A 22028-nucleotide genomic window follows, 5' to 3' on the forward strand; every position below is an offset into this window, starting at 1 on the left:
TTAAACAACTTGGACAGATGTTTGTCATTTTTATATGACAACTCTTTATTTTTTCATATTTAGAAAGGGCAGTGAAAAAAAAAAGATTCACAACAGGAGCCCTCCAGGAAATGGAAACATGAATGTGCAAACTTGACATTTTCTAAACTCCTCTGCTCAAACTCTTTAATCCCCACAGTAATGGAAACTCCATTATTTTACCCCATGCAGTTTTGGTTGTAGACTTGAATTAATCATTGTCACCATTTAAGAAGACAGAAGAACAGTGCAGGAATACAGACAGTAATTCTTTGAATTAAACACAAGTGATGGATGTGCTTATCTTCTTGAACCACGACTGTGGCCTTTGAATGGGTCGTCCTGCAAACATGAAAACAAGTAAGATAGAAGAGTCAAGATTAGTTTGTACATTGCAAAAATAACAAGATGGAAATGTGGAAAGTCTATGAGTAATCTAACTTCCCATATTTGTTCGTACCTCCTCATCACTGTCATCAAAAGCAACTCCTCGAGATGTCTGACTCTGGCTCTGAGAACCGTACTTGGGGAAGGATGATGATGACGATCTGTGTTTGACAGGAACAAAATTCAGCTTAGAGGCAGAAGAGAAACGGTATGCATCTCTCTGGCTTTTCTCTGGCTAAATGTTAACGTTGCACAAACCTTGGAGGCGGCCTGGTAGCTTTCATTACGGGTATATCTTCATCTGAGTCTTCTATGATCACCTGAAGATGGTCAAACGGCACAGAGAGGAATTATGTGTTACGTTTATGAAGGTACCAGGAATATTTTCCAAGTCACAGGTAAGCTCTAGAATTAAGCTGCACAAGAATTGGTCTGAATGTTTTTATGTTTCTTTTTGACTTAATTAGTCGCTTGAGTTTCTAGCCAGGTTCTCTGTTACAACTTTCCATTTCATGATGTTTTTGTAATTCTTTTTTTTAATTTTCATTTGATCATTTCCACAGTCCGAACCTGACAACGAACCAAAATTCGGGCCAGGTCAGGCCAAAATTAGTTGCTCAATGGTCAGGTTTGTGGTCTGTGGCATCCTACAATACATTCAACAAAGAATAGACCAAATGTAAATGCACAATATAAAGTTGCGTTAATCTACTTATTAAGGCCTATTTAACTGATTAGGTAGTTTATCATGATGAGGAAAGAAAGACAGTAATGTGCAGATGTTTGTTAGACTGTAAAACATGCAGCGCACATCCAGCTCCACCCCGCTATGCTCCCAGATGACACATCCCAGATGATTTGCACGTGAGTCAGCCTGCGGTTACAAGTGACGAAATGGAGCTGGAAGTTGCTAAACAAAAGCTACACCGCTTACTCAAATTATACTCTGAAAGCGAGAGCAGTGAAATCTTATTTGAAGTAATATGTCGCATTGACTTCAGGCTCGCACCTATAATCACAGTTAAATTACTTATGATAAGTTAATTACATGGGTTGGATTGGGCTTGGGATTTTTTATTTTTTTTTGCCCCAATCTAATCTCTAAAATTGGTGGAGTTGAGACATAAGCAACAAGGAAATGTTGAAATCCATTCGAATTGCTGAATGAAGAAAAAATCTCAATGGAAGCTACGGTTTATTTGTTTATTTACCTCTTCAGCTGCAGAAGAAGTGGATCCTCCTATTTGAGGTCTTTGGGATGTAGCCTGAAAAGCTGAGAAATGAGAAGAGATAAAGACATAATATTGAGAAAATAGGAAAAAATCTCAAATATTTCAGCGGGTTATTAATGATTGAAGAGTCCCCTCTACCCTGAAATATGTTTCTGGTCTGAGATGCTGGTGCTGATCTCTGGGAACGACCCCGACCCCGACCGGCTGGCTTTGCTTCTGATGCAGCAGAACCTGGACAGGTAAAGGACCATAAGATTTATGGGGACAAAAAGACACACACACACATCCGCAACGCAGAATTAGATGGCAAATTCTTCACGACAATTTAAGTAAATGCTTTATTAAATGAACAAAAAGGCTGTCACTGCAGGACTCCAGTGGTGGCTTATTTATTTACCACTTTATACAACTCAGGTGACATTTCGAAGCCCTTCGCTCCGAATTCAACTGTGAAGAACTTTCCATGTCGGCCGACGCCCAGATTCCAGCCTGAATGACATACTGAGAGCACATTTGAAAACTCCAGCTGGTTTGCATATCCAAATCTGGGACTCAGAAACTAGCTTTCCGGCTGCGTGGACTTCTTCAGTAAATTAGGCCCGACATAAATAACAAATTGGCTGCAACTGCTATAGTTCACTGAATGCCTGGTGAATAATTAGCAGAAAGGTCTCCACCTCTATGATAACAGTGAGCAGAAGATATTAGATACCATCATTATTAATATCAGTCTTTCTCTGTGTCTGTTACATATTTGACTGGATGGCAGCAGTCATTTATCTCAAGGTCATATAGTAGCTGAATTTAGAGAGAGTAACAACAAATAAAATTAAATCACAAACCAATATGGTTATGCCCACAGCTGCTTTAGGCCACATTTACTTTATTAATATGAGGTAAATGATCAAATTTGCAGAGAGACATCAGACTGACATGGACATCTTGAATAGCAGCCTCATCTCTTTAAATGTCTTTTCTGTAAAATATTGCATCTCACAAAAGCACTTCCTGACATCCACGTGGGACTCTCACCTCGACCCCTAGCCCCGCCCCGACTTCCTCGCCCTCTACCGCCTCCTCGTCCTCTGCCTCGGGTCGGAGCAGGAAGCACCCCTGAATCCTCGTCGGAGTCCATGGTAACATCTGCGGGCTCAACAGACAAATCGAGATCACCTCGCTCCATCCGGTGGGCTCTGGCTCTGTTCATGGCCTGAGACACAAACGCATAATGAAACACAAGCTCTTCACCTCATCTGAAAGCCCGGTTGGTATTCTTCCCTACTTCTTTGATGTCGTCCTCTTCTTCAGTCGTATTCTTCTTGGAGTCTCTGAATTTCTGAATCTGAAAGATATTCCGTTAACCATCCTTCCCAACGCCACACGACACGACGGTTTGCTTATCTCTCCGGTGCCTCTCTTGCCTCTGCATCAATGTCTTGCTCTGTGGTTACTCCTCTGCTCTGAAGATGCCTCTGCGTCTTCTCCAACTGGTAGGTGATCAGCTCCTCGATGGCGTCCTTCTCGTCTTTGTCCACGAACTCCTGAATGGCTTTCCCCATGCCCTGCTCGGTCAGCAGGGACAGCTGCACTTTCTGTGAAGACACACACACACACACACACACACACACACACACAGACACACAGACACCCACACACACACACACACACACACACACACACACACCCACACACAGTGAGAACATCAGATGAAGCGCGGGAAAAAATTGAAATCCTACGAGTGATGTCAGCTTTTCATTTGATGTTTACGCACCTGCTCAGCCGCTTCGAAATACTGTTTGACCAGGTCCTCCACCCTCAGTCCCTCAACAGCAGCTGGTTTTACGAGCTTGCTGTAGTCGACATTGAGCTCATCTAAAATTTGCAATGAATAATAAATACATAAAACTAATTATACATATTTAACATGTAAAATACCTGGATGTCTTAAGAAAGAATCCACTAACGGTATTAAAAAAAAAAAAAGCAAATTTTTTTATTTCCTGATTTTGTTTCAAATTTAATTATCCTGAATTTATTGAATACAGTTCCAGTCAGAAGTTTAGACACTAGTCATCCACATGAATGTCATTATTTCTTAGATTTTAAGCCTTTGACTTTCACATTTTTTTTGTTTGTAAAATTGTCAAACTGGGTTCCTGTGCCTTCATTTAGCAACATTTCAGATTTCGTAAAACGAACTGAGATAACTGGGTTTTCCAACAAGATGACAATCCCAGAGAGATAAAGAAGGTTAACATCAAGCTTTTGGAATGAATGTGACATTAATACCCTGGAAAAGGGAAAGCAAAGATGCATCCATAAAATAATAAAATTTCTCAATGTATGTCCATGATGAGTGGATGCAGACTTCTGTCTGACACTGTATTGGTTTGGTTCAACCAATCAGCGTTGGATTCAAAAAGAAAAAGTCAGCAGAAGTATATTTAGGAGAAGTCCGACCTTTGACGCCCTCCTTCTGCTCACGCTTTCTGAGGAAGTGAATTATATCTTTTGGGTTAGCAACACGATCCACAAACTTCTGACTGAAGCGAGAGGTGTTGAACGTTTCAAAACCTCCACTGTAGTCCACCTAGAGACAACAACAAGGGAAATTCATCTGCTGATGAGCGCTGACGTAAAGATGAGTGCAGAAGTCAACTCACCCTCAGTCGGACTAAAGGTTTCTCCGGTGTGAGTGGACAGCCGAGTCTTTCCCTCTCGGCTTCTTCTAACATTTCAGAGACCTCCAGGTGGACAAGAAGGAAACAATTAACAGAGACAGACAAAGTGAAATCTTAAACCCGTGCAGTGCATTTTAAGAAGAACATCGCTACCTTTGCAAAGCACAGGTTCTCCACCTTCTTCGTAACCTGAGGAGTATCAGGTGTGAAGAGGTCCTCGTAGTCAGCCAGCACGACATCCTGGATGAAGAACTGACGGACTGTCTTTAAAGGGATCTTCTGCAGGTTCATTTTACGACCTTTGACTCTAAGCAGTCCTATATGCCTAAGTGAGCACAACGGCAGATGCTTGAAAACCTCAGCTGTTCAAAATACAATGAAAATTTCCTGAAGTGAGTGTGTTTACTTCTTGGTGGCTTCTCCTGGCGACAGGGAGGTGGCTACAGAGCTTCCTGGCTGCGTCACATAGAAAAGCTGCTGCTCATTTCTAGTTGGAGTAATCAAACACTCGTGTTCGTGGCCCCACACAACCAAGTCAATGAAATCATCCAGGAACTGCTCAGGAATGTAGTTTGTGGGACCGTGCTTACTCCTAAACAGAAAAAAAAGCTGATTTAGGATACATTTTTTTTAAATGGCAAAAATACTGATCTTTTTGAAAACAGCGCATCAAAATATTGAAAAATAAAGATAAAAGTTATTTATCTTTATGGTAATAGATAACATAAGAAAAGAAGCAGAAATAACATCTTTTTCAATTGGCCATTGATAGGTATTTGTGAATCTAAATAAAAGAACAAACAGACAACGCAAGTGAATTTTATGAAAGCTTTTGCAAAAGGAGAGAACCCAGCAAACCGCTGCTTCCAGCCGTTTACCGAGCGCTCTGAAGACCCTTTGTTAGGGCTTTCTCTTTTATTACAAGTAGATAGTAGAAAAGGAATGTGGAGGGAGGCAGATAGGAGTATCCCGAAGATACAAGTGGCTGCAGCTTCAAGGTCTGTACACAGCTGCAGCTCCAAAGTCTAACAAGTATGAGAGCTTTTCTCAGGAATGTGAATATTAACTTTATTATAGCTACCAATGTAAGAATGATAACAAAACATAATTATTCTAACAGCCATTCTTTCTTAAAACAGTTTAACATTGCCATTCAATATGGTCACTCCTCGCATAAACAGTAGTAAGACAAGGTGAAAACATGTTCATTATACAAGACACACATGTGAGAGTGTGTCTAAATTCAATATCACATGATAATATAAACTGAATGAATCAAAAGTGGTGCTTGCTTACGCAAGATAAGGCTGTAAACCTAATCTAACAGGCCTGGTAGTAAAGAAACCCATTATCAGAGAAGCAGCCAAAGGGCCCATGGTAATAACACTGCTCCTGTGGGACAATCTGTTAAAGCAGCAATACAGATTTAGGTTAAAGGCTGCACACATGTTAGAATGGCAAAGTTGAAGTTCAAACCGGAAATACTGACGATAGATTTTAAGAGAAATGTAAATTATCTTCCAATTATGCACTACTTTTTAGTTTGAGTATTTTTGCAAGGCACTGTATTTGTTACAATACGAATTCTACCAACTCATTTAAAACTGTTCACATCACTCATGTTTGAGAACTCACCTGTTCTGGTGAATTGCAAAGAGGTTGAACCAATTATCTTGATCCTCTTTGGGTCGAAGCATGGTGACCTGCTTGTTGACAAACATCCTGTACAGGCGCTCATCCGGGATCGAACCTTGACATGCATTCATACAAAATTTAGGTACGACGTGGATGAGAAATGAACAAATAGGAACCAAAAGGAAACCCAAACTTACCAAGACCGTACAGGGCCAACTTGGTGCTGCCTTTCTGCAAGAGGATTGGACTAATCTCTATCCTCTCCACAGAGTGAGAGTGACCAAAGTGATTGACGAGACCAGAAGCACTCAGCAGGTCCAGAGCACACAAACCTTCCGCCTTGAAATAAAAGACATGTTAAGGACGAACACACAGATAAACAAAGTAAAATATGTGTTCAGAACTCATTTGTATTTGATGAACTCATTGTTTTTCAAGCAGAAGGAAATAACCCCGGTTGGATCATCGTGGTTGCCATGAATACTGAAGACAGGGATCGAAATGTTCAAGTTTTCGTCCTGATAGTTCACCCAGGGGAACCTACAACACAATGATTCATTCATTCGGTACATATGCAACACTGATGGAAAACCCACAGAGGCAAACAAAAAAAAACTGACTGTGTTGTGTTGAAGTTAATAGTCTGGTCACTGAGGATGTTAAAGGTCACAGGTGAGTCTCCCATGCAGTATTTCCTCATCATAGTGATGCAAGTGTGGAGGCATCGTCTTGACGGCTTGTTCTCGTGAAACAAATCCCCACCCAGCAGGATGAGATCAACCTGCAGAAAAATACATTCAGAACCAATCAGGCAGATGAACGCCAGAGAATAAAAAATTGTTCAGACAAAACAAGATGTGAATATCGACTTCCACGCTGGATCACAGTTATTCGCACATACCTGATTCTCCTTGGCACATTCCAGGATTTCTTTCAGCGTGTTGAAGGAGTCGCTGCCACGAATCGCGTCTTTCTCGAGGTAACCGAGGTGAATATCAGTGGAAATCAGGATCTTGAATGTATCCTCATCATCCCTGGAAAAGCGAAATGAAATGTGATGATAAACGCAGCTCAGACATCTTTAAGAGAGACACAACACAATCAACTCTCCACTGTTGCTACACCCTCCGGAGCAGATGTGGCCTCCACAAGTTGAACAATTCAAATAAGCTTGAATGCATTATTTAACAACTAGGACCAAATTGTGTTGTATGTAATTAGCTTTAAATCAGTCAGCATGGTTGTAATCTGTATACATTGGACATCTTATGTGTGTTTTGTTAAGTTCCTTGAGACAAAATCTCTCTTTATTCGGCACTATATGAATACATTTAATTTGTATTTTGCCACCTTTGATTTGATGATCTAACTAAACTGGAGCACAAAAATCCACCATGAAATATGGCGGTGGCTGTATCATGCTGTGGAGAGGCATTTGTCAGAAAGGATGGAAAACTTACAACGAGTTTTCTGAAGACATGACGATGCAAGAGGCTCTATTCAAAAGCTGGCACGTTAACAAATGGTTCCCCTGTAGAGAGCAAAGACAATCCAGAACAACTAGATTATAGTCATGCTAAAAGATTTCAACTGTTCATTCAGATCCCACGATTTCTTTCAACTTTTCTAACTTTTTTTATAACCATCAGTCATAAAGTAAAACTAAGTGTCCAAATGGCTTCGTTATTTTTTATTTTTATTTATTTTCTAAAAGAGTAAGAATAGCTGTACCTTCTAAAACATAGCTCAGTATTGTATGGATTGACACCGTGCTAATTAACAATAACTAAAGTGGCGGCCATAGCCGATAGAAGAGTGTAACTCATGGTAATTTAGCGTGGGGATAGTAAAGTTAGCATTTTTTTAAAAATCCTATGGTGCAATGCACCAGCTTTCTTTGCATAGAAGCTAGCTTTAGTTAACATTTAATACGCATGCGTAACATTGGCTCGATAAATACACAAAACATTGAAAACACAGATGAAACTGTAAGTCCTGCCACCTACCTCCCATGAAGTCTCTATTTACCCTGAAAATCCCGGTAACGCTTGCAAAACGTCATTTCCCCCCTGTGGAATGCTCACGGTTATTGTAGTTTTTATTCCAGGTGATCACCGACTTGATCTACGACAATATCCGAGGAAGAGAACTACATTTCCGCAAAACTTGCGGGTCGCTTGGTTTATCCGCGTTGGAGCGCCGCTGAACCTTCTCCTCCTGCGCTAAAATGTGAAGACATTGAAGAATTAGACGCCGCAAAGCGACATTTGATACTTTACGTTCGCTATATTAACACCGGTATTTTTGCTGGAAGGCACATGAAAACATCATAAATACATTGCTAACCATAGTTCAGTGGTTAACAAATAAATAAATTTAAGTGCATTTAAAGCATGATGTGTAATTACGCAATACCTACAATAATAAAAACACAATAATAATAATAATAATAATAATAATAATAATATAATAATAATAATAATAATAATAATAATAATAATAAATTATGATGTGCACTGAAAGTTATAGAACTACAGGGTTTTAAGGCGTTATGTTTCTGAGATGAAGTTGCCACTCACAAAATGGCGGAAGAACTGACGTACGTTTCTACGGGGCAACGCGACTTCTGTTATCTACGTCTATGTCAGTCCTGCTGAGCGTCGTGCATAACGGGCCAAGCCGGACTTGGTATCATTCGAACGCCAAAGCGTTTTTTTCCCCCCATAATATATTTGCACAGAGAGGCTGCACAAAAAAGCGGAGCTTGGCTAGCTTGTCAAATCAAAAAGGGCGTTTCTTCATCAACTTTTAAATCAAATCATATGGTTTACACCTTTAGCTTAGGCGGACAGCGTCGGCTGTGCATCAATGGAGATACTTTCAAAAACACCCCCAGCAGAACCCTATCGGTATAAGGTACCTCAGCTCTTTTGTATCATTTAACTTGAGGAATTTGAACGTATTTTGTGTCGGTTATGTGTATTATCCAAACCGCTAGCAGTGGTTGCTACATTCTCAAAACAGCTCCTTGCTAAGCTTTACGAGTGTGTGTTTAAATAAACTTGTTTTTAGTTCAGTCGTAAATGTAAACGTTTGCCGTACTTCTTTTTATATTCTTTCAATTGCAAGCTTTTATTAATTGAAAGATGTCCTTGATCCTGTGTCCCTTGCAGGCATCGCGTTCTTCTCTAGAGCCCAGCAGGATGGTGTCTGACAGGCTGTCCATGTCGTCTTACAAAACCTATCCTGCTCGTCGATCTTCCATCAACATTCCTGCACGTCACACGTCCCAAACATTCACTCAGGATTCATATCGTCCGGCATCACCCATCAAAACTTTTCCAGAGAGCAGCAGTGCAGGTGATTCCTGTGTTGACAAAGTTTCCACTCAATGTGCTGGAGCTCCATGGTTACACGTGCAACATGATGCCGCACTACTTGAATGTCTCAGCCGCAACAGCGTCCTTGAATTTCTGCTGATTTTGTTTTGTTAATTGTACTATTGCAGCGATCTTATCTGCCTTGAGGAATCTCCAAGAGAAGATTAGGTGGCTGGAGGCAGAGAAAGAGCGAGCAGAGTTGAGCCTTTGCACTTTGTTGAAGGACGGATGTCTGCAAAGTGACAGACCTGCGCAGAGACGCCTTTCTGATGAGGACATGGAAAGAAAACCAAGCGAGCAGTCAAACTGTAACCAAGGTAAAAAAAATGACCTCCAAATAGAATTGAAGTTTTAAATTCTGTATGTTAACCCATCACATGTTTTGTCTTTCATTTGTAGTGCTGATCACCCACCTTGCTGCTGCAGAGAATCGTTGTGAGAAGCTGGAGGGACAGTTGGCGCAGATGAAGAGGATGTTGCCAAGGACAGAAAGCATCAGCTTGCCCAATCAGGAGGTGAACTCAGTGATGTGGATGTTCTTGAAGAGTTGGGTAACACCTCACGCTTTAAAATGCACAAAACACTGTAACGCAAACAAAGCTGTTTGTTGCCTTCGTAGGCTTCAATAGAGAAACCTGGTATAAGTAGTCACCAGCCTGATGGACTGAGCGACCATGCTCAGTTGGAAAAGCTGGAAAAACTCGAGCAGGAATATCTCAAGCTGACTCGCACACAGCAATATGCGGAGGTACGTACAAGGCACCAACATGTTTTTTGTTGGGTTTTTTTTAAAGCAAATTGTAGCCATTAACCATTTTCAGCATCATAAGAAGGAATAGTGTTCAAATAATTCAGAGATGCTTTATTGGCCCCAAAGGGAAATCTGTGGTGATGATGACGGTGGTGGAGAATATAATCGCTTCTGATATCTTGCAATAACAGTCATAAAACTGGCTCATTTGGAATAAACCAGAATCAAAGATGAATAATTACCACATGCATAGATCTGTTTATTACCAGTCCATGATTTGGAGGCGACAGATGTCCTCCTCCGACCTTCCTCCAAATACATCGCTCACAATTCCTCTGCTTCTTGGTGACACCTGTACTTACCCTTAGTTGTTTATTACTTGACTTACCCTGATTACGTCACAAGATGGAACCGTTGTTTGACCCACTTATAAAACCTGCCACACTAATGTTTATGAAAAGCTATGTGTTTTTTTTTTTTGTTTGTTTTTTACACAGAATGAACGCACAATAGCTCCATCTTTTTCAGTCATGTAAGTGGTTTTATGATGTCAGTGACACTTTGAGCTTATGCATTGCCCCCGATCTAACTGGAAAGCTGTACTTTTAGGTATCTATGGCCACGGAAGTGTTCAGAAGACAACTAAATATCAACAAACCAACCGAATTTTAAGTCAATCTCACAGAAATGGTTTTTGGAGTGTTATATTTACAGATAGTAACCATACATAGAATTTATTGCATATATTGTTGTCATATTATTATTGCAGTACTGTCATTATCAGCAGCACAGTGATGATGATGATTGTCGTTGATTTCAGATGAAGATCTCTGCCTTGGAAAGAAAGATACAAGAAGAGGAGCACCAGAGAATGCTCATTCTGGATAAAGCCAATCAGGTAGGAAGACTTTGTCTTCTTATTATTTTTGAATTTGTATATATATATATATATATATATAAAAAAAATTCCCTTCTCATCCACCGCGGGGTTCTTATCCGCTGAGCTCGGGTCCTCTACCAGAGGCCTGGGAGCTTGAGGGTCCTGCGCAGTATTTTGGCTGTGCCAAGGACTGCACATTTCTGGACTGAGATGTCTGATGTTGTTCCTGGGATCTGTTGTAGCCACTGCTCCAGTTTGCTTACTCCAGTTTGGTTACTGCCCCGAGGGCCCCGATGACCACAGGCACCACAGGCACCACTGTGGTCTTCACCTTCCAGGCCCTCTATATATATATATATATATATATATAAAAAAAAAAAAAAAAAAATTCCCTTCTCACCCACCGCGGGTGGTTCTTATCCTCTGAGCTCGGTCCTCTACCAGAGGCCTGGGAGCTTGAGGGTTCTGCGCAGTATCTTGGCTGTGCCAAGGACTGCACATTTCTGGACTGAGATGTCTGATGTTGTTCCTGGGATCTGTTGTAGCCACTGCTCCAGTTTGGGTTACTGCCCCGAGGGCCCCGATGACCACAGGCACCACTGTGGTCTTCACCTTCCAGGCCCTCTCCAGTTCTTCCCTGAGGCCCTGGTATTTCTCCAGTTTCTCGTGCTCCTTTTTCCTGATGTTGCAATCACTTGGTATTGCTACATCTACCACAACGGCTTTCCTCTGATGTTTATCCACTACGACAATGTCTGGTTGGTTCGCCATTACCATTTTGTCTGTCTGGATCTGGAAGTCCCACAGGATCTTAGCTCTGGCGTTCTCCACCACCTTTGGGGGTGTTTCCCACTTTGATCTCGGGGTTTCCAGTCCATATTCTGCACAGATGTTTCTGTACACTATGCCTGCCACTTGGTTATGTCGTTCCATGTACGCTTTCCCTGCCAGTATCTTGCACCCTGCTGTGATGTGCTGGACTGTCTCAGGGGCCTCCTTGCACAACCTACACCTTGGGTCTTGTCTGGTGTGGTAGATCTGGGCCTCTATTGCTCTGGTTTTAGGGCCTGTTCCTGGGCGGCCAGGATGAGGGCCTCTGTGCTGTCCTTGAGTCCAGCTTTTTCCAGCCATTGGTAGGATTTACTTATATCAGCCACTTGGGTTATTTGCTGGTGGTACATCCCATGTAGGGGTTTGTCCTCCCATGATGGTATCTCTGGCACCTCAACCTCCGTTCCCTGTTGTCTGAGACATTCACTGAGCACATTGTCTGTTGAGGCTTTGTCCCTGATGTATTTATGGATCTTAGTTGTTTCGTCCTGGACAGTGGTTCTCACACACTAGTCCTCTGCTTCCCTCCTTGCGGCTCGTGTACAGTCTCAGGGTGCTGGATTTGGGATGGAACCCTCCATGCATTGTTAGTAGCTTTCTGGTCTTAATATCTGTGGCTTTTATCTCCTCCTTTGGCCAGCTAATTATTCCAGCAGGGTATCTGATTACTGGCAAGGCATAGCTGTTTATCGCACGGATTTTGTTCTTGCCATTGAGCTGGCTTCTCAGGACTTGCCTTATTCGTTGGAGGTATTTAGCTGTGGCTCCTTTCCTTGTGACCTCATCGAGGTTGCCATTTGTTGTGGTATACCTAGGTACTTGTAACTGTCCTCTATGTCTGCTATTGTTCCTTCTGGGAGTGAGACCCCTTCTGTGTGGATGACCTTCCCCCTCTTTGTGACCAGCCGACCACATTTCTCTAGTCCGAATGACATCCCAATTCAGTGCTGTAGATCCTGGTGGTGTGGATCAGTGAGTCGATGTCTCGCTCACACTTGGCGTACAGCTTGATGTCATCCATGTAGAGTAGGTGACTGATATTGGCCCCATTTTTGAGTCTGTATCCGTAGCCAGTCTTGTTGATAACTTGGCTGAGGGGGTTCAGGCCTATGCAGAACAGTAGCGGGGACAGAGCATCTCCTTGGTATATGCCACATTTGATGGACACTTGTGCAAGTGGTTTGCAGTTGGCTTCAAGGGTGGTTTTCCACAGCCTCATCGAGTTTGCAATGAAGGCTCTCAGAGTCCTGTTGATGTTATACATCTCTAAGCATTCAATGATCCAAGTATGCGGCATTGAGTCATAGGCTTTCTTGTAATCAATCCAAGCCATGCACAGGTTGGTGTGTCGGGTTTTGCAGTCTCGGGCAACTGTGCGGTCTACGAGGAGTTGGTGTTTGGCTCCTCTGCTATTTACACCGATACCCTTCTGTGCCGTGCTCATGTGTTTATCCATGTGTTTGCTTATCTTGGCCGCTATGATGCCTGACATGAGCTTCCAGGTTGTGGAGAGGCAGGTTATTGGTCGGTAGTTGGGTGGGACTGGACCCTTTGATGGATCCTTCTGGATTAGGATTGTCCGCCCTTCAGTTAACCATCCACTTTGTAGCAGCTGGTTCATTTGGGCTGCCATTCGCTCATGGAGAGCAGTGAGTTTCTTTAGCCAGTAGGCATGGATCATGTCAGGCCCTGGTGCTGTCCAGTTTTTCATACCTGAGACTCTTTCTTGGACATCTGTCACAGTGATGGTTACCGGGGCTTGCTCAGGGAGGTTGCTGTGGTCCTCTCGTAGAGAGATCAGCCACTGTGCATGCTGTTGGGGACGCCTCCCTTTCCCATATGCCTTTCCAGTATGTTCCGTCTCCAGCCTTGGTGGGTCTGCTCTGTTGTTATTGTTACCCTGCCATTGAGAGTACACCTTAGCTGGTTGAGTGGAGAAGAGCCGGTTAATCCTTCTGGATTCATTCTCTTTAGGCGGCTGGACAAGGCTTGGAGCCTCTGTTTGGCAGTCTCGAGTGCTTCAGGTATGGGCATCTGCCTGTACTTTCTGGGTACTGGTCTTTTCATTGCACCCTTGTGGAGCTCTGACAGTTGGCTCACTTCCCTCCTTGTTACCTTGATTTTAGCCTCTAACCGTCTTTTCCATGGTGGGTATTGGGTCTCATGGTTGCTCTTATAGCCAAGTAGTTGTAGATCAGCTCATTGGTTTCTGTTATGGTGTTGGTAGGGATCGTTCTCAATGCTGCATTCACATTCTCAATGAGACTTTCAGATGGTACTTCACTCAGCCGTTGTAATTGGCTGGTTGTCATTCGGGTCATGATTCTCTCTCTCAGGTCAGCAGCTGTCTCGTTTCGCTCTGTTTCGCTCATTGGGGCCGTGTATCCCCTCACTGGGTGGGGACTTGTAGTTAAGTCCCCACAGTCCTGACATCCGGGTTCCTCCCTTTTGCCGTAGCATTTGTGTTGTATCTCGTCAATCTCAAGTTGTGATAGCAGTTGCCGTTTGCGGATGTTGGAACACTGAGCTACTAGTTTGTTTAGCGCTTAGTGTTGACTGGGGATGTCGAAGTAACCATTCCTTCCCCAGTCTTTGCATGTAACCCCTCTGACTAGGGTTACTTGAGTAGTAGCATTCCAACAGATCCACATTTTCATCTCTCGCCCATTTCCGTCTTGTTCCAGTAGCCCATTTGTCATCAAGGTGCTCTGGTTCCCCAACACCTGACGCAGACCTTGTTTGGCCGGGCGACGTCTGAGCCGGCATGTTATGCAACTTAGTATCTCTCATGGTATGAGGTAGGCAGTAGCTTGAAGGGTCTTGCCTAAGGACCCAGACTGGATTCGAACCCTGCCCTCTCGGGTGATATACTGATGCCTTATGTATTGAGCTATCCAGTCAGCTATATATATATCCTATGGATTCGAACCCTGCCCTCTCGGGTGATATACTGATGCCTTATGTATTGAGCTATCCAGTCAGCTATATATATATATATATATATATATATATATATATATATATATATATATATATATACATATATATATATATATAATATATATATATATATATATATATATATATATATAATATATATATATACTCCTGATCAAAATCTTAAGACCAGTCAAAAAATTGCAAGAATTTGCATTTTGCACTATTGAATCTTAAGAAGATTCTAAGTAGAGCTTCACAATGTTAAAAGAAAATATTAGTGCAAGAGACAAAAACATTTGAGCAGGGAATTTTCTGAAAACTGCATTTACACTCAACATGATTTTTTCAGCTGATCAAAAGTTTAAGACCATAGTCTTTAAAAGCCAAAAGCTGTGCAAAAATCTGGATTCCATGTCATGTTCTGTGAAGTCTTTACACTGTCAAGACCTCCAGATGGCAAAAGCAAAAAAGTTCACTGACTTTGAACGTGGCAGGATTGTTGAGCTGCATAAGCAAGGCCTCTCACAACGTGCCATTGCTGCTGAGGTTGGACGCAGTAAGACAGTCATTTTGCATTTTTTAAATGATCCTGAGGGTTATGGAACAAAAAAGTCAAGCGGTAGACCCAAAAAAATTTCACCAGCTCTGAACCGCAGGATCCGATTGGCTGTCCGTCAAGACAAGGGACGATCCTCTACCCAAATTAAAGCCATTACTGGTGCTGACTGCAGCCCGATAACCATCAGACGGCATCTGCAAGGGAAGGGCTTCAGAAACAAAAAACGTCTTCAAAGGCCACGTCTTGTTCAACGCCACAGAATTGCCCGTTTGGACTTTGCAAGGGTGCACCAAACATGGGACATTGAAAGGTGGAAGAAAAGTTGTCTTCTCTGATGAGAAAAAGTTTTGGCTTGATGATCCTGATGGCTTCCAACGTTACTGGCATGACAGGGAGATCCCTGAGATGTTTTCTACACGGCACAGTGGTGGGGGCGCCATCATGATTTGGGGTGCGTTTTCCTTAATGGAACAATGGAGCTTCAGGTTGTGCAGAGGCGTCAAACAGCAGCTGGCTATGTGGAGATGTTGCAGCAGGCATCCCTCATGACTGAGGGCCCTCGTCTGTGTAATGATTGGGTTTTTCAACAAGACAATGCTGCAGTTCACAATGCCCGCCTGACAAAGCAGTTCTTCCAAGAGAATAACATCACTCTTTTGGACCATCCTGCATGTTCCCCGGATCTAAACCCAATTGAGAACATTTGGGGATGGATGGCAAGGGAAGTTTACGAAAAAATGGACATCAGTTCCAGACAGTGGATGCCCTTCGTGAAGCCATTTTCAACACTTGGAGCAATGTTCCCACTAGCCTGGAAACACTGGCATCAAGCATGCCTAAACGATTGTTTGACGTCATCAACAAGAATGGTGGAGCTATTCATTACTGAGTCCTTTTTGGCACTTTGATTTCTGTTTTGGGGGTTTTGGAGGTTTTTTGAGCTATGGTCTTAAACTTTTGATCAGCTGAAAAAATTATGTTTGAGTATAAATGCAGTTTTCAATTAATTCCCCGCTCAAATGTTTTTGTCTCTTATGCTGATTTCTTCTTTTAACATTGTGAAGCTCTACTTAGAACCTTCTTAAGATCCAATAATGCTAAATGCAAATTCTTGCAATTTTTTGACTGGTCTTAAGATTTTGATCAGGAGTGTATATATATATATATATATATATATATATATATATATATATATATATATATATATATATATATATATATATATATATATTTGCTAGGCTTGATAAGCCAAGAGACTGTTATTTTCATGCTTTCTTTTTGTTTGCAACCTTCAGTTACAGACAGGTCTGGAAGCCAACAGAATGTTGCTGCGGTCCGTTTCTCCACGTTTATCCTTCAGACAACCCAAAGAGAAGAAACCCAGCCCGAAGGTAAAGACCTCTAATGGATGGCTCACAGTGTTTGTCATGTTTGCATTTCAAGAGGGCAATTATTCTCATAATTAATCCAGTGCTGTGAAATAAAAAGAAAACCATATACTTGTGAAATACATGGAAAGATTAGTCTTTTTTATTGCATTTTAAGTAATTAGCTTTATAGGAACAGATTATTGTGTTCTTTGGAGATGCACTCATAAGGGAACTGAGTGCATCTCATTCAGACCAACTGTAATGTTAATAGCATTGAAAATATTAAACACTTTGTTGTTTAAATACATGTTTTTGTTTTTGTTTTTTTTAGTCTTGCTGGAGGTGGCACTTTGTACATGTATTACATACATAAAAGGTGCATGCAAAAAATGGAAAATTTGTTTCTAAACAAAAAAAGAAAGAAACTCCTTTTGGTAACATTTGTTATTTAAACAATTCAATGAAAAAGTTTTTAATGGCAGCATTGTAGATTTTTTTTTTTTGTTTAAATGTTGTAATTTCCAAGCTTTCCAAACAGACATTTAAAAACACACTTCACCACAATTTATCCATGTTATATGTTGCACTACAGTCTCACACATAGACTCATTCAATTCAAAGTTATTAAACTTGCAGTATGCAGCTTGCATAAAACATGTTTTTTACATATCTGTTAAAATTGTCACTATGTCGTGACATGAGACAGATAATCTGTGGGCAAAAAAAATCCAGCTCCTTTGCTGCCTCCTAGTGCTACTATTGACATCTGCAGAAATGCACTGTCAAAAACCTGGAGGAAGATCTAACTGTTGTCAATTCAAGCTGATGTACGCACTGTTCAAAGTGATAATGGCAGATAAACAACCTACCGTTGCATTTATATTGTTTATCTGCTGTCATCGGTGGGCTAAGCTTTACACTCTGCTAGCAGGAAGACGCTGTAGAGTAGCGGGGAGGGGAGTGTGAGCAGCATGTACACAGGCATGCGTAACAGCGCTAAGACCCACCTCCTCGCTCTGATTAGTTGTTTCTGTAGTTGGCACTGAGGGAAAAAAGAGGAGCTCTTTTTTTTCTACAGACTGTCTGTCTCATATAATACTGTTACAACAGTTGTAACAAATATGTAAAAAGCATCTTTTTTAATAAAAATTAGATGCTGCAGCTTTAAAACATATGTTGAGCTGTTGTCATAATTTCTATCGTATTTCCCCTCTTGTTTGCTAAGTCATTGTTCAATTTTTCTTCCCCAGCAACCTTCTCCAAAATCCCCAGAAACTCACTACAGACTGAGCCTAAGAGACATACCATTTGTCACTGGAACGGTACCATTTGCACTTCATACACTTCTGGTTGTGCCTTTTGGAACACGATGATAAGTCCTCCTCACTCTCCCCCTCAGTGTTTATCTTTAAATCTCTATTGTTTTGTAGTCGGTCGCCTGCAGCCACTCAGTCAGAGCCAACGTTCAGGCAGTCTTGTCCCTCCTGAAACGGCACCAGCCTCATCTCTGCAACAGGCGCGTCCTGTCTCGCAACGCAGATCTCTCGGAAACGAGCAGCCAGTCAGACGCTTCCTCCACCTCGTCGTCCACTTGCGGAGACGAACTATCGGATCTCCTGCAAGCCCTACAGGAGGAGCTGTGCCTCATGAGTTTGTGAGCAAGCTTGTGAATGTACTCAATATTGGAGTTCCGTTTGGTTAAATGTTAAGGCGCATCCCCGTCGCATACAGGGAGCACACTGAGTTGTTGAGGCAAACGGAGAAGAGCATCTCTGAAGAGGAAAGGGAAGCGCTTCAGAGTGAGCAGGCGAGGCTACTGCTGAGAATGGAGAGTAAAGAAGAACAGATCAGTAAGCTCTGCAAGCATAAATCACAGGTGGGCCTTCGCAATAATTCTCATTTTACATTCGTAGTGTGACAAAATCTGTGTGTGAGTGTCTTTGTTTGTGCTCCAGTTAAAGAAGTTGAGAAAGCAGGTGAAGTCTGGGAAGAGCTTCACGGAAGAAAGACTTGCCACCAGAAGGCGCTATGTACCATCCACTAAAGCTCAACTAGTTGAGAGAAACAAAAAGAACCTGACGCTTCTGAAGGAAATGAAAGCTCTGCAAAACTCTTTACAGATCTGAAACTCGCTACAATATATTTATAACATAATCTGTTTATTGTTTTTGGTGCTATTCTTCTACCTCTGACTATCAGCTCTTAACCTGAATTTGCCTGGTGCTGAAAACCCACTACACACAACCAGAAGATTCACTGCTTTCATCTTCTTTATAAGATTATTGGTACCTCAGCACTCAGATTTTCTGAGTTCTTATTTAGGAATAGAACAAGGACATCGACTAAAGTCAAAAGTCCAACAAGGAAAGGCCAAGATATTCAAGTAGCCTGCAGTTTAGTGTCGGAGGTGGCTGCCATTCATATAGGATATCATGAAAGTTGCCTGTTACCAAATAATTTATGATTTTTAAATCACATTCCTCAGTTTGTGCCGTGATCAGGTTCTTCTTTTTAAAATGTAGAGTTTTATTGAATCAGAAATCAAATATTTCCATTAAGAACCTTCAGCTTTCCACACTCTGACCAGCAGAGGTCAGAGTGGTGTGATTTTTGAAGTACAAGGGTGAAGCAAACCAGTGCTTTGATTTGATTTTTTTTCATCAATTTTATTTTTTATTTTCTTTAAACAGGGTATAAGATTGTATAACATATATATTTATATATACATAGGTTCAGATATCAAAATACCATTGTTTTTGTCTTCAATTAAATTCATAATTGCCCAAAACCTATAAAGAAGAGCTGGACATATCGTTCTCACATATTAAATAAAAACTATCACCATCACTATCTAACTTTTTTTAAAACTTGGCGTCCAGCTGTGGAAGACTTGTGATACTCTCTTTTAAGCCTGTAGTCCTTAACAAAAGCATTCCACTTGGATTTTCTTCACATTTTACCATCTTGTCATAATTTTATGATCAGTTATTATGCAATAGACCAGAAACAATAATTAGTACAACACAGTACAGAGAAGAACCTGAAGGAAATGAAAACCGTGTTTCCATTTGCGCTGCTGTAAGTTTAAATCTTTTAACTTGAATTAATTTATGTTTCAGATTAAAAGGGGCTGGATACAGAAAAACGCCACACATTTGAATATTTTTTTTGTAAGATATCCTGAAATCATGTCTAAGTTTTCTTTCATTACGCAATTATCTATGTCAGCGTATTTAAATTCACCAAAATTTGTTTCAAAGCGCAAAATGTGCTAAATTTTCATTGATGTTCTGAACTTTGGAGCAAATGTTCTGGACTGAGTACATTTTCTCCATTTACTCAGTCCAGAAGAAGCTGTAAACTGGTCTTTAACAGGTGCAACACTGTACACCATACAAGACTCTGGATTGCTTATTCTGCTTTCGAGTTTGACAGTACAGCTTTACTTGTAACTCATTCACACACTGGACATCCTGAAAAGTAACCATTTCCACTTGGGAAAATGTTTACTTTCGTACCAGTGTTAATTTTGATTGTGTTTCGTTTTAACAATTAACTCGGTGGGTGCATTCCATAAAAATTAAAACATGTTAATGGATGTTTTATCTCATTGCTGTGAAAGAGTTCACAAGAGGACACCAAAAGATCTTGTGCATGCAAAAGTTTACTACATAATAACATAAACCACATTGCTGCTTATCAGGCGGTAAAAACTGATGTTGCATGTGTTATTTTTTGATTTTAATGAGGAGAATGTGATTGTGAGACATCGGGTAATGTTGCTAAATAAACCTGAATACGGACACATGCTGTTGGTGATGCCTTTAATTCCCATTTCGCACGGGTTACAAGTAAAATCCTCTCGAGGATGCCGGTTTGACTTGGGGTTGTGGATATGCATTTCAGTGTGCCTTGTAAAGAGAACAAGAGATGAATAAATAATGACTGTGACGGAGCTCACACAGACTGAGTCAGCGACCACAGCTGAGTCTGATAAAGGCTGCCACATGTGTCACCCTGAAACCACAGCCCGGACCGGGAGAGGAGTCCAGATACCTGATCCTCTGTTCAGAGAGGCTCGCGTCTCATCCCTGTTGACCAGGCATAGATTGCCGTGGCCAAATGAAAAGAGCACCTGTAATCAGAGACTCCAGTTTCTTGGTCAGGTGTGATAAAAATCGGTCTGCTTGCTTACTCATTGAGAGCCTGATCTAGATTGACCTAGTTAGGAAGGAAGAAGAAAACCCAGATGAGGATGCAAAGTCCCAGTTTAGATCTTCAACCTGTTCCAATAATATGTCCAAAGTCTTTCAACATCTTTTCCTCAGGAATCTGTCTCGGCTATGGAAGCCAGACCGGTGATTTTGGGCTCCTCTTGGTGTTTGGTCAGAACAGGTCGACTGGTGTAAATGTCATCAACGGGTAGAAGGAAGGTCACAGTTTTTACCTTGGCCCTGAAGGGAAAACCAAATGATAGGAATTATTTCACCTCAGTCAGAACAGGTCAGCTATTTAACGCCACCCCTCAAAGAATGTCTTTGTACCTGTTTTTATGGACGTACTCCTGCAATGAGTGGCGGCTGATGGCTTTCTCTGCTTCTCCAGACGCATCGCTGTCATGCTGGATTTCTTCATGAAGTCTGTCCCATCCTGAGTCACTCTGCCTGTTCTTGTCGATTCTTCCCTCCCTCACTCTCAGCCCGGAGAGGCTGGAGCTCGTGGAGTACCTTCGCACAGTCATGGCAGCGTTTTCTAGGAAAAACACACGAGTGGAACTAAACCTTTTAAAATGTATCCAGCTTTTCATTTCACACATCATTAGTTATTTAGTAAGAAAACAATCATTTTATTTTATTACAAAATTATTTATGACTGATATTCTTTAGTCATGAATATTGTAAACATGACTAACTTGATAAGAAAAATGCATCTTCAGTAAAAAAATTAACAAAAATGCTCTGATAAAGTCGAGTGGTAGTTAAAAAATAATCCAAGGTGGCCTAGATAATATAGGAGGAAGAATTCACTATATATTCAATATATGAATGCTTGTATTCTGTAGGAAGAATTGATGGGATCAGGGATGGAGATAAATATGGGGCATCCCTGAAGGAAACCTGTTGCGCTGCAAAAGACTTACGACTTGAAGTTTCTCCTTCATCAGGAGATCAACCACTGCAGTTTAGAGTGACGGATTAGATCAAATCATGTTCATGTCCAGGCCTAAATTCATTTTGTATTTATTTACTTTTGTGAATTTTCCTTAAGAAAAAAAAATACTTGCTGTGTTAAATAAGTCAATGTCGGACCCAAAAATAATATAATAACAATAATAAGTACCCACACATCAAGCCTAACCCCATT

At 41.3% G+C, this 22028-nt stretch overlaps 2 protein-coding genes across 3 annotated transcripts; one reads left to right on the forward strand and one right to left on the reverse strand.

Annotated features, from left to right (window-relative positions):
* Positions 1–12: 12 nt before the first annotated feature.
* On the reverse strand, positions 13–7999 carry mre11a (MRE11 homolog A, double strand break repair nuclease). 2 transcript variants are annotated; one of them, XM_055028319.1, is made up of 20 exons: positions 7960–7999; positions 7414–7484; positions 6855–6987; positions 6574–6734; positions 6406–6493; positions 6151–6292; positions 5954–6068; positions 4725–4910; positions 4472–4643; positions 4301–4381; positions 4098–4227; positions 3409–3509; positions 3059–3229; positions 2920–2979; positions 2670–2847; positions 1776–1868; positions 1617–1678; positions 664–725; positions 479–566; positions 13–360 (listed from the first exon to the last, which is right to left on the reverse strand). In XM_055028319.1, exons 2-20 carry the CDS (start codon positions 7431–7433, stop codon positions 319–321), a joined length of 2085 nt encoding a protein of 694 aa, XP_054884294.1. In that variant the 5' UTR covers positions 7434–7484; positions 7960–7999; the 3' UTR covers positions 13–318. The 2 variants fall into 2 exon arrangements, with proteins under 2 accessions (XP_054884294.1, XP_054884295.1); XM_055028320.1 differs by lacking the exon at positions 7960–7999 and adding an exon at positions 7685–7824.
* A 583-nt stretch (positions 8000–8582) lies between these two features.
* cep57 (centrosomal protein 57) lies at positions 8583–20469 on the forward strand. The gene is made up of 11 exons (XM_055028321.1): positions 8583–8869; positions 9127–9313; positions 9462–9650; positions 9733–9848; positions 9953–10081; positions 10905–10982; positions 16590–16685; positions 17915–17986; positions 18095–18318; positions 18396–18540; positions 18620–20469. The coding sequence occupies exons 1-11, from the start codon at positions 8822–8824 to the stop codon at positions 18788–18790; spliced, it is 1455 nt and encodes a 484-aa protein (XP_054884296.1). The 5' UTR covers positions 8583–8821; the 3' UTR covers positions 18791–20469.
* The last annotated feature ends 1559 nt before the right edge of the window (positions 20470–22028 follow it).

This window comes from Poeciliopsis prolifica, unplaced genomic scaffold, assembly GCF_027474105.1.
Source record: "Poeciliopsis prolifica strain line A6 unplaced genomic scaffold, Auburn_PproV2 SCAFFOLD004, whole genome shotgun sequence".
Classification (NCBI taxonomy): domain Eukaryota; kingdom Metazoa; phylum Chordata; class Actinopteri; order Cyprinodontiformes; family Poeciliidae; genus Poeciliopsis; species Poeciliopsis prolifica.